Genomic DNA, 11,700 nt, shown 5'->3' on the forward strand with positions numbered 1-11,700 from the left:
GTACAGGCAGTGTATCAAGAAAAGGATATATCGAATTCCTTTCTTCTTTCTTTCGAGTGGGGCAAAAAAAACAAAAAACAAAAACAAAAAAAAAAGGTGAGAAAAAATAACAATATGCATTTTTTTCTGGAAGTTGAGAAACTCATTAATTACCTAGTTATGAGCTTGGAAATGCGTTAGAAAAGTTAGCTTTAATATTAATACATAGGGAGGGTTGTCGAGGAGTTGATGGATTGATCGATTTCAATGTGAAAGTATGATGAAGCTACTCTTGTACTCACGGTTTCCTAAAAATTTTCATTTTATCCTAAACAAGCAAAGCAAGGAAATCTATTTCCTCCCTTGTTTCTATGGTGAGCCAAACAAAAACTTACATTTTCCAAGAAAGCCATGGAAATAGATGAAAACTAATTTTTTTTATGGAAACACTTTCTCAATAATTCTAGCAAATCAACCAAACAGACCCTAAAACAAAAAGTTAAAAACTTACATCATAAAGGGTATCAATAGACTCGATGAACTGATGACTCCAAATAGCGGGTTGATAGTCAGCAGATCGTCGACGTGGTACTCCTGAATCCACTAAGTAGTTCAAATCGGATGTTGTTGAGTTAGCTCTAGATTGAAGGTATGAGAACATTCGCATGGGCTTCTGCATATTGATAGAGAGAGAAAAAGAGCACTGAGCATCATTACTTCTTCAACATCAATGTATATACATAACTAGGTGCCCTAAGGATTCTTGAACATAAGCATTTAAATAAATAAGTAACCATGTCAAACGAGCATAATCCAGAGGCAAGAGAAAAATAGTTGTGCCTCGCCATGACGAACCGATGACAGGAAACTTTAACTTTTGGTTTCAACATGGTTTCGAGTAGAAAATCGCGAGAAGAAATAGGAAGAGAATTCATTTTTCCTCAATCTTAAGCAGTTTGTGTTGGGAATATAAGCTGTTTAGAGTGTAATTAGCACAAAATGCAGTTTTAACAGAATTAGATAATGATTGAAAATAGATATAAAATTAAACTGAGTTTAGAATATAGCCTGATGGTCGAGGCGTGCAAGCACTGTCCCAAGAAACTAATTGCCCCCTCTCGTACAGGGCTACGCGGCAAAAGTCCCTGGAGATACAACGACCCTCGGTCAGACGATCTCCTTCTCGTCGGCACGAGCTTCAAGAAGGCTTTGCGAACTCTTCTAGACTTTCAGGGAACCAGCAAGTTGTAATAGCAAGCAAGTGTAAGAAGAAGAACAGAGCTGAGAAGGAAGAGGAGAATTTTGTGTTTTTCACACTGTGTTTTCTACCCTTGCAGCTTGCTGTTTATATAGAGGTTGAGAATGAACGTTTTTTCAATACCGAATTAAATCCTCATAAAAACCTTTTTTTCCGTTTTGATTCTGTTTTAATTCTCATGAATATTACCGTTTCATTTACGTTTTAATTCAGTTTTAAAGTTCATAAATCTCTCCAATTAATTCTGGCCGTTAAACATTTTAAAAATGTTAATCACGTTTTAAACAGTTCCAATTAGTAAAAATAAAAATAAAAATAAAAATGTTAGCATATTAAGGGCCCATTAATCCGGAGCTGCATTCGTGTCCGCAGGTCGTGTGCGCGCGCCACCCGACCCGACCCGAACCCGAGCCCGAGCCCGGCCCGACCGGCGCGCGTGTGTGTGGTGTGGAGCATAACCTTTTGTTTTCTTCTAGACATAGGAGAGAAAGGGAAGGCTTATAAAGACTCTTCCTTCCTATTCCATTTCCTATGTGGGACTAAACTTTTCCTCTTTTCCTCTACAAACCCAAGTTTTTAAGTTATAACTCCAACAATCCCCCACATAACTTAAAACTTGAAATAGCTCAGAAATAAGAATAAAATAAAAACTTAAAAATAAATAAGATTGCTGGTTCCCTTATACTATGTAATAGGTGGAGGTACCTTTCGGTTTGAACCTTCACTTAGTGACAGTTGTATAGATCCGTGAGAGCTTGGTGGACTTCGCCTTGAACCAGTCTCATTTATCGGATTTCTACAGAAAGCACACATAGTACAGTTTTGAAGAATTCTAAACGGGTTGCGCTATTATCGGCCTTGCGCAGGTATCTTTCATGTGTGTTACTAGGGAGCAGCCCTGATCCCATAGTCGCGGCCTCACAACTACACACATATAGGTGAATCCTAATAAGGATGCGAGCAAGTAAGCATCCTGCCTCATGGGTCTTGGATTCATTAAGAGTTAGACTCAACCTTTCACTTGCTTTTTATGAGCACTGATCACCCTAGGGATGGGAGCAAATGAATTCAGTGCTCCTAACAATTAATCACTCATTCAGTTTGTTTCTACCCATTGAACCTCTGCGAGGTTGGGTTGCCACTGCAGTGATTTTTCTTATGGGCTTAACCCCATCCCCCTCGATGATTCTAGGACCACTGCCCTAGATAAGCCTTTAGTTAAGTGATCTGCAAGATTTTTCTCTGATCTTACAAAATCTAAGGCTATTATATGGTTTTTCATCTTATATCTCAAGGATTTATGTCGCACTTTCAAGTGTCGATTCATCTTCACATTTGCATTCTCTTGATGGCATTTGTCAATCGCTGACCTGCAATCACAATGAATAGAAATGGCTGGTAATGGTTTTTGCATTAGTGGAATTTCAGTTAGTAAATCTTTCAACCATTCAGCTTCTATACTAGTAGTATCAAGAGCTATCATTTCTGATTCCATTGTACTTCTAGCCATTACAGTTTGTTTAGTAGATTTCCAGGACACAGCTCCTCCTCCTAAAAGGAACACAAATCCTGTGGTGGATTTTACATCTACTGAGTCACTAATCCAATTTGCATCTGAATAACCTTCTAGTACAGATGGATAACCTTTATAGTGTAAACCATAATTTATAGTTCCTTTTAGGTATCTCAAAATTCTTTCTAAAGCATCCCAGTGACTCTTATCAGGATTTGATGTATATCTACTAAGTCTATTTACTGCATAAGCAATGTCAGGTCTGGTGTAGTTTGTTAGGAATCCTAATGATCCAATTATTTGTGCATATTCTCTTTGTAATTGAGGATGACCTGTATTTTTCTTTAGATGTACATTAGGATCATATGGAGTGGAAACAGGTTGACAGTTTGGATCATAAAAATTCTTGAGGATTTTTTCTATGTAATGTGATTGTGATAGCACATATCCATTCTCATTTTTCATGATTTTAGTATTAAGAATTAGGTCAGCTTGACCTAAATCTTTCATGTCAAAATTTTGTGATAAAAAGTGTTTGATATCATTTATGATTTGTATGTCAGAACCAAAAATAAGAATGTCATCAACATATAGGCATAATATCACAATTTTGTTGTTTTTATCTATTTTATGGTATACACACTCATCTGTTTGATTAATTACAAATCCATAAGATAGTATAATTTCATCAAATTTCATATGCCATTGTTTTGGGGCTTGTTTGAGACCATATAGTGATCTAATAAGCTTGCATACTTTCTTTTCTTGTCCAGAAGCTATAAATCCCTCAGGTTGATCCATATAAATTTCTTCATCTAAGTCTCCATTTAAAAATGCAGTTTTAACATCCATTTGATGTATTATTAATTTGTGAATGGATGCTAGAGCTATGAGGACTCTAATGGTAGTAATCCTAGCTACTGGAGAATAGACATCAAAATAATCAATACCAGACTTTTGGGTATATCCTTTAGCTACTAATCTGGCTTTATATTTATCTATTGTTCCATCAGGTCTAAGTTTCTTCTTAAACACCCATTTACATCCTATGGTTTTACATCCTGAAGGAAGATCAGTTAGTTCCCAAGTATGATTTTGAACTATAGATTGTATCTCATTATTTATAGCTTCCTTCCAAAATGGAGCATCTACTGATTTCATTGCATCTTCAAATGTAACTGGAGAATCTTCTACAAGTAATGCATAGAAATCTTCATGGACCTTTTCTATTCTAGTTCTTTTACTTCTCCTAGGCTCCTCTGGACTTTCTAGTGGTCTAATTTGTTTAGAACTAGTTTCACCTTGATTAGAACTAGGATCTGAATTATTAGAGCTAGGGCCTGTGTTGTTTATTCTGGTCTTGTAAGGAAAAATATTTTCAAAGTAATGTGCATCCCTAGCTTCAATTATGGTGTTGTTGGCTATCTCATTAATGTCAGAGTTGATTATTAAAAATCTATTTGCATTACTATCAGAAGCATAGCCAATAAAAATTCCATCTACAGTTTTAGGGCCAATCTTCTTTCTTTTATTCTCAGGTATTTTGACTTTTGCTAAGCACCCCCACACTTTTAGGTGATCTAAATTAGGGTTTCTATTCTTCCAAATTGTGTAAGGGGTTTTATCAGATTTCTTGAATGGAATTCTATTTAGTATATGACATGCAGTCATGAGAGCTTCTCCCCATAAATTTTCTGGCACACCAGAATTAATTAACATTGAGTTTACCATGTCCATTAGTGTTCTATTCTTTCTCTCAGCTACTCCATTAGATTGAGGTGTATATGGAGCAGTTATTTCATGAATAATTCCATTATCTTCACAGAATTGTTTTAATTCATTAGAAGTGTACTCACCACCTCTATCTGATCTTAGTATTTTAATTTTCCTATCCAACTGATTTTCAACTTCTGCTTTATATATTTTAAATTTGTTTATGACTTCATCTTTAGTCTTAATTAAGTAGAGGTAACAATATTTAGAGCAATCGTCTATAAAAGTTACAAAATATTTGTTACCCCCTCTAGTTGTTCTTCCTGAATCACAAACATCACTATGGATGAGTTCTAATATCTCAGAATCTCTATCAATAGTTTTAAATGGTTTCTTAGGAAGTTTGGCTTCTACACATATTTCACATTTTTCATCATCTTTTATATTAAGCTTTGGAATTATATTGAGATGCATCAATCTTTTAATTGAATTATAATTCACATGTCCTAATCTTTGATGCCAAGTGATGGAAGGTTCAATATTCAAAGCTATTGGAGATGCAAGAGTAGAATTCTTAACATTCAATTTAAAAAGACCATCACATAAGAAACCTTTTCCAATGAAGTTCAAACCCTTAGTTATTACAACTTTATTTGATTCAAAAACAAGTTTGTAGCCTTGTTGCACTAATAAAGATCCGCTAATTAAATTTCTCCTAATGTCTGGTACATGATGGACATCCTGCAGGATCAAAGTCTTATCAGAAGTCAGCTTTAGGTTGATCCGACCTATTCCGGATACAGGAGCCACATTATTATTTCCCATTGTCACAGTTCCTCTACTTGAGACCTGATAGGTGGAAAACAAAGATTGATTAGAGCAAACGTGAATATTAGCTCCAGTGTCAATCCACCAATCATTTGCTTGAAAGGTCATGTTTACTTCAGGAGTGAAGAGAACAGACCTGAAAGCAGCCTCAGCTGGACTGGAAGTCACCATGTTTACTTGTGACTTATTAGGTGGAGGTCCTCCCTTCCTAGGCTTGGGTGGTTCAGTTTTCTTGAAAAAGCAGTCCTTAGCAAGATGGTTGGTTCTTCCACAAACGAAGCAGGCTCGACGTTCAGCTCCTTCCTTCTTTTGAAAGTGGACAGGGTTCTTATTTTGATGAAAGGATTTCTTCTTAAATGTTTTATTTTGATTTTGGTGGAAGGGACGTTTCTTGTGTTGGGGAAAGGGTTTGGATTCAACATTGTTTACTTTGGGTTCTTTGGGTTCAGATTTTGTCACATTTTTCTCCCTGAGTCTATGTTGCTCTTCAATTCTAATAGAATTCAATACTTGCTCTAGTGTAAGATCTCCTTGGGTATGGTTAAGATTTTTGGCAAAATCTGACCAGGACTCGGGAAGTTTGTCTATAAGACAGGCTATCTGAAACGTTTCATCTAGGATAGATCCATTCATTTTTAATTGGTGAACTATATGTTCAAATTCATGAATTTGCTCATTCATTGGTTTAGAATCTACCATTTTAAATTTGTTAAAATCAGAAGCTTTAAATCTTTTAATTCCCATATCATCTAAACCATACTTCTTCTCTAAGGTTTCCCACAGAACTTTAGCATTAGTGATAGTATAATATATATCATATAATCTATCAGATAAAGCTCCTAAGATTCTATGTAGACAATGATACTCTATTTCTTGAGGTGTTCTTGGGATAGGAATGGAATCTGTGGAGGAAGATGAGGAAGATTGCCTAGTAACTGGTCTAGATGAAGATGGGTTATCTGGTTCTATGGCTGTTATTAGATGTAGGGTTGTTAAGACGGAAATTATTCCCATCAAACTTCTCTGGTTTAGCAGACATAACTTCACTTGTAGCCATAATCTGATGATGAATGAATAGTTTTGTTATTATAATGCAACAGAAATATATAAAGCATTCATTCAACAGAATAATCATGCAGTGTAACATTTCGTTTTTAAGTATTGCAGACATCATTAACATGAAAATCAGAATGCTAATCATGATAATATTCTAAACAGCACTAATTAGTTTCTTGGATTGCTGGGAATATAAGCTGTTTAGAGTGTAATTAGCACAAAATGCAGTTTTAACAGAATTAGATAATGATTGAAAATAGATATAAAATTAAACTGAGTTTAGAATATAGCCTGATGGTCGAGGCGTGCAAGCACTGTCCTAAGAAACTAATTGCCCCCTCTCGTACAGGGCTACGCGGCAAAAGTCCCTGGAGATACAACGACCCTCGGTCAGGCGACCTCCTTCTCGTCGGCACGAGCTTCAAGAAGGCTTTGCGAACTCTTCTAGACTTTCAGGGAACCAGCAAGTTGTAATAGCAAGCAAGTGTAAGAAGAAGAACAGAGCTGAGAAGGAAGAGGAGAATTTTGTGTTTTTCACGCTGTGTTTTCTACCATCGCAGCTTGCTGTTTATATAGAGGTTGAGAATGAACGTTTTTTCAATACCGAATTAAATCCTCATAAAAACCTTTTTTTTCGTTTTGATTCTGTTTTAATTCTCATGAATATTACCGTTTCATTTACGTTTTAATTCAGTTTTAAAGTTCATAAATCTCTCCAATTAATTCTGGCCGTTAAACATTTTAAAAATGTTAATCACGTTTTAAACAGTTCCAATTAGTAAAAATAAAAATAAAAATAAAAATGTTAGCATATTAAGGGCCCATTAATCCGGAGCTGCATTCGTGTCCGCGCGCCACCCGACCCGACCCGAACCCGAGCCCGAGCCCGGCCCGGCCGACGCGCGCGTGTGTGGTGTGGAGCATAACCTTTTGTTTTCTTCTAGGCATAGGAGAGAAAGGGAAGGCTTATAAAGAATCTTCCTTCCTATTCCATTTCCTATGTGGGACTAAACTTTTCCTCTTTTCCTCTACAAACCCAAGTTTTTAAGTTATAACTCCAACAGTTTGCATGCTGCAAGTTTTGAGAGAACGAATGTTTTTTCAGAGAGGAATGTGGATCTTCATGTATTCATGTGTTTTCTTTCAGAATTTAACAATAATTTTCAGAAGCAAATCTCACGAAACCCACATGAATTTTGGGGTGAGTTGCAGATAATGTTACACGTGATTTTGGATGAAGAAGGAAAAATCTTAAATTTGTATTTGACCCACCTAACTCCCTCCACGTACTTAGGCCCAAATATTTGCCTAGCCTAGCCTGCCTATTACACCAACAATTACCTATTTTATATTACAATTAAAATGCTATAAATGGGGGAGGAGTGGTGAAGGGTTAGAGGCACTGGATGGAGAGAAGAGTTAGAGAGAAGAGATGTTGTGCTTTGATACCACTTGTTGTGCGCGTAAGCCACTTGTTGTGCGCCGAGGAACCAAACCAAACACCGAAAGAGAAGACAACTCAAATCAAACAATAATGGCACAAACTCAAACAAAAGTTTAACGAGGTTCGACAAATTGCCTACGTCCACGGGGCAAGAAGAGGAGGGGTTTTCACTATAGAGAAAGAGAGTACAAAATAGAGATTACAAGATCACTCAAACTAACCTCTCAAACAAAACCCTCTAATCTCTCACAAAACCTTCAAACAATTTGCTTAGAAAAGAACTCTCTTTTCTGTGCTCAAAACTCTCCTTCAAGCTACCCCAAAAATGATCAATATGATCCAATAAACCCTAAACAAACTGTGTTCCTATTTATATAAAACAGGAAACCCAAACGATGCAGGAAACCAAGCCCAGACCCAAAATCGCATCGCGGTCGACCGTCGCTCCAGTCACGGTTGACCGTGGCCAACGACAGAGAACAAAAAATCACTACAGGGTCTCGCGGTCGACCGTTGCGCCACTCACGGTCGATCGCAAAAAGTCCAGAGACTTTCTTGTGTTCGTGCACGTTCGCAGTCGATCGCAGTGCCACTCGCGGTCGACCGTGCAACATCCAAAATGTTTTCTGTTTCAATTTTCCTGAGCTTCGTCGCCTTTGCCTCCAATTCTACAATTTTTTACCTCGGTGAAGTTTGCTCAAAACTGAGCCGACACCAACCAAATCAAATGTCTCACATGTTGCGTCCAATACAAAGTGAAAAAAAAAATCACGACAACAGACTCCATCCACAACAAGTCAAGACCCAAATGAGAATGCGAACAAACTCTCCAAACGTCAGTATCTACCCATCAAATCGGCTGCATCAAAACTGACTGTCTACGTATCCTCTTGCCAAAAGAATCAAGTCTTCACGTAGTTCCCCAAATGACCTCCAAAGGCCATCAATCAAATAGAAAAGTTCTCAACTCTTCACCAACAAATATACAGCTGATAGCTCTCCAAATGGCCCCAAAGTGAAACAAATCAAACACCTCCACCTGAGGTGAACCAATGGCCGTATCCAAATCATATCCACCAGCTACATTCGAATCAACCAACTCATCATCTGCACCCAAATCCAAATGATCTCCTAACTGTGCCACCTCAGCTGGAATCCCAAACGATGCAGTATGATCTGGAGTATGCGGAGTAATCTCCACCCAATATGGAGTAGCATAACTCTTCACCTACTTCGATACATCTAAGGTTTGTCCAAAACACCTGCTGAGAGTCAATTAGCTCCCTCATCGAAGCATCAACCAAAGTGACACTACCAGGCCAAATATCCAATGGATTTTTACCTCCAATCGCAACAGTCGACAACCAATGACCAAGATGACCCAAATATGTTAAAGCCTCAATACCATAATCAATGCTCGACATCAAACGTTGGTCCTCCTCCAGTAAGGAATAACTCACGAAATCCGCCATCTCATCTCGTTGTCCTACGATTTCCTTTCCATCGAAGTGTCTCAAAATACCATGAGCTCGACTCAAATACAGAAACAGGTCCCTCTTGTACCTCCTATCAAAATCAGGATGAAGTACATTCACCTTTCTGCCAATCTCACACTTCTTCAATCTGTTGGAGACTACTAGGACTTTATCCAATCGGGATTTGGTTACAACCCAAGCATGCCTAGAACAGCCACCAACAAAGAAAACCAAACATCTATTACCTCCCAATGATACCTCCTTGGAAGGCCCCCAAATGTCCATATGAACTCCATTGAAAAGACCATTCGTGCGAGGAATAGAGGTGCCAAACTTCACCTTGATCTTCTTACTCAAATCAAAATGTTCACTGGACTTCAAATTGTAGGTCGATGCACCCTTTTTAATTCAATATTGGAATGACCAAGCCTAAAATGCCACAGTCTAGTCAAATCAACAGAAGTCACCAGCTCTCCACCTGTCACTGTATTCCTAATCAAATAGTACATGTTACTCTTTCTGACGCCCTTCATCAAAATACGAGAGTCTTTCACAATCTTGAGAGTCATGTCCTCGATACGAACTCTAAAACCCTCTCTAACCAAAGCTTCAATCGAGATCAAGTTCTTCCTCAAAGTAGGAACATATCTCACACCATGTAACTCTCTAACTGTCTCGTCATACATCTTGATGTGAATTCTTCCTATCTCTAGGATTTGACATGCACGCATATTACCTATGTACACTACATCACTCTCCATCTTCTCAAAACTGGCGGACCATTCCCTTCTAGAGCACACATGATAGGTCGCACTACTATCCAACATCTACTCAGATTCCTCCGAATAGCAACATGTGAGACTGATAGAAAGTGAATAAACAAATGAGTCAGAAAGATTATCATCCGATATAATAATATTCTCTTCTGATGATGATTGCTTTCCTTTTCCCTTCTGCTTATTCTTCATCCAATCACTGAGCTTTGGACAATCTTTTTTCCAATGACCAGTCTCTTTACACCAAGCACACTGATCTTTGCCAACTGTAGGATGCCCTACTCTAGAGACTGTGACTTCCTATTCTTTCGGTTTGGATTCTTTCCTCTTGTGATCAATGCCTCTGCTGTTGTGTCACTTGTAGACTCCTTATCTTTCTTTCGAAGCTGATAATTCACAAGTGCAGCGGTGACCTCACTATACGAAAGGGACGCATTCCTATTAATTAGGGTAAGAACAAAGGTCTCATATTCCTTATCTGGCAAGGAACTCAACTATAATAAAGCTTTGTCCTCATCCTCTATCATAACATCCACATTCGTCAAATCCGCAAGAAGCTTCGTGTAGTGGTTCATGTGATTACCAATGGAGGTTCCATTCTTCAATTGGAAGCGATAAAGCATCATCTTGAAATGCAAGCGATTTTCCACACTCTTGGTCGTACACTTGCTCTCAAGGGACTCCCAAATCTTCTTAGTCGAAGTCTCATTCATCACATCATACTTTAAATCTTGAGTCAAACAAGACATAATCACACCACACAGCGTTCTGTTTATCTTCTTCCAAACCTTCTCATCAATATCATTTGGCTTGCCATTCAATTCCAAAGTATCTTCCAAATTTTGCGCGTTCAGTACATCCAAAATCTCACATCTCCATAATCCAAAATTGTTTGTGTTATTAAACTTCTCCACATCTATCTTCGTAGAATAGATATTCAAATTTTGAACGGTCTTCACGCCAGAAGCACCACCCTCAACACCTGAAGTACTTTCTTTCTCAGTCATCTTCCTTAACACACCAGCAACCAATACGGAACAAAGTAAAGAATAGATCTAAAACTGAGAAAAGAAAGAATTTTTACCAAAAAGATCCCACATTTAACTCCAAACGCAGCCCTAGCCGAACTTCCAAAGTGATCTACTCCTCCAAATAGCCACTTGTTGTGTGTGGAAGCCACTTGTTGTGCGCCGAGGAACCAAACCAAACACCGAGAGAGAAGGCAACTCAAATCAAACAATAATAGCACAAACTCAAACACAAAGTTTAACGTGGTTCGGCAAATTGCTTACGTCCATAGGGCAAGAAGGGGAGGGGTTTTCACTATAGAGAAAGAGAGTACAAAATAGAGATTATAAGATCACTCAAACTAACCTCTCAAACAAAACCCTCTAATCTCTCACAAAACCCTCAAACAATTTGCTCAGAAAAGAACTCTCTTTTCTGTGCTCAAAACTCTCCTTACAATTTGCTCAGAAAAGAACTCTCTTTTCTGTGCTCAAAACTCTCCTTCAAGCTACCCCAAAAGTGATCAATATGATCTAATAAACCCTAAACAAATTGTGTTCCTATTTATATAAAACAGAAAACCCAAACAATGCAGGAAACCAAGCCTAGGCCCAAAACCGCATCGCGGTCGACCGCCACTTTAACCGCGG

General features: G+C 38.0%; 1 protein-coding gene across 1 annotated transcript in view; it reads right to left on the bottom strand.

Moving 5' to 3' along the window:
• LOC109845202 (terpene synthase 10-like) overlaps window positions 1–11,700 on the bottom strand; it is a 52,270-nt gene that overhangs the window by 38,750 nt on the left and 1,820 nt on the right. The window contains exon 3 of the mRNA XM_020414423.1: window positions 491–652. Within this exon, the coding sequence (XP_020270012.1) occupies window positions 491–652 (162 nt within the window). The remainder of the gene's footprint in view (window positions 1–490; window positions 653–11,700) is intronic.

Source organism: Asparagus officinalis, chromosome 6 (genome assembly GCF_001876935.1).
Source record: "Asparagus officinalis chromosome 6, Aspof.V1, whole genome shotgun sequence".
Classification (NCBI taxonomy): Eukaryota; Viridiplantae; Streptophyta; class Magnoliopsida; order Asparagales; family Asparagaceae; genus Asparagus; species Asparagus officinalis.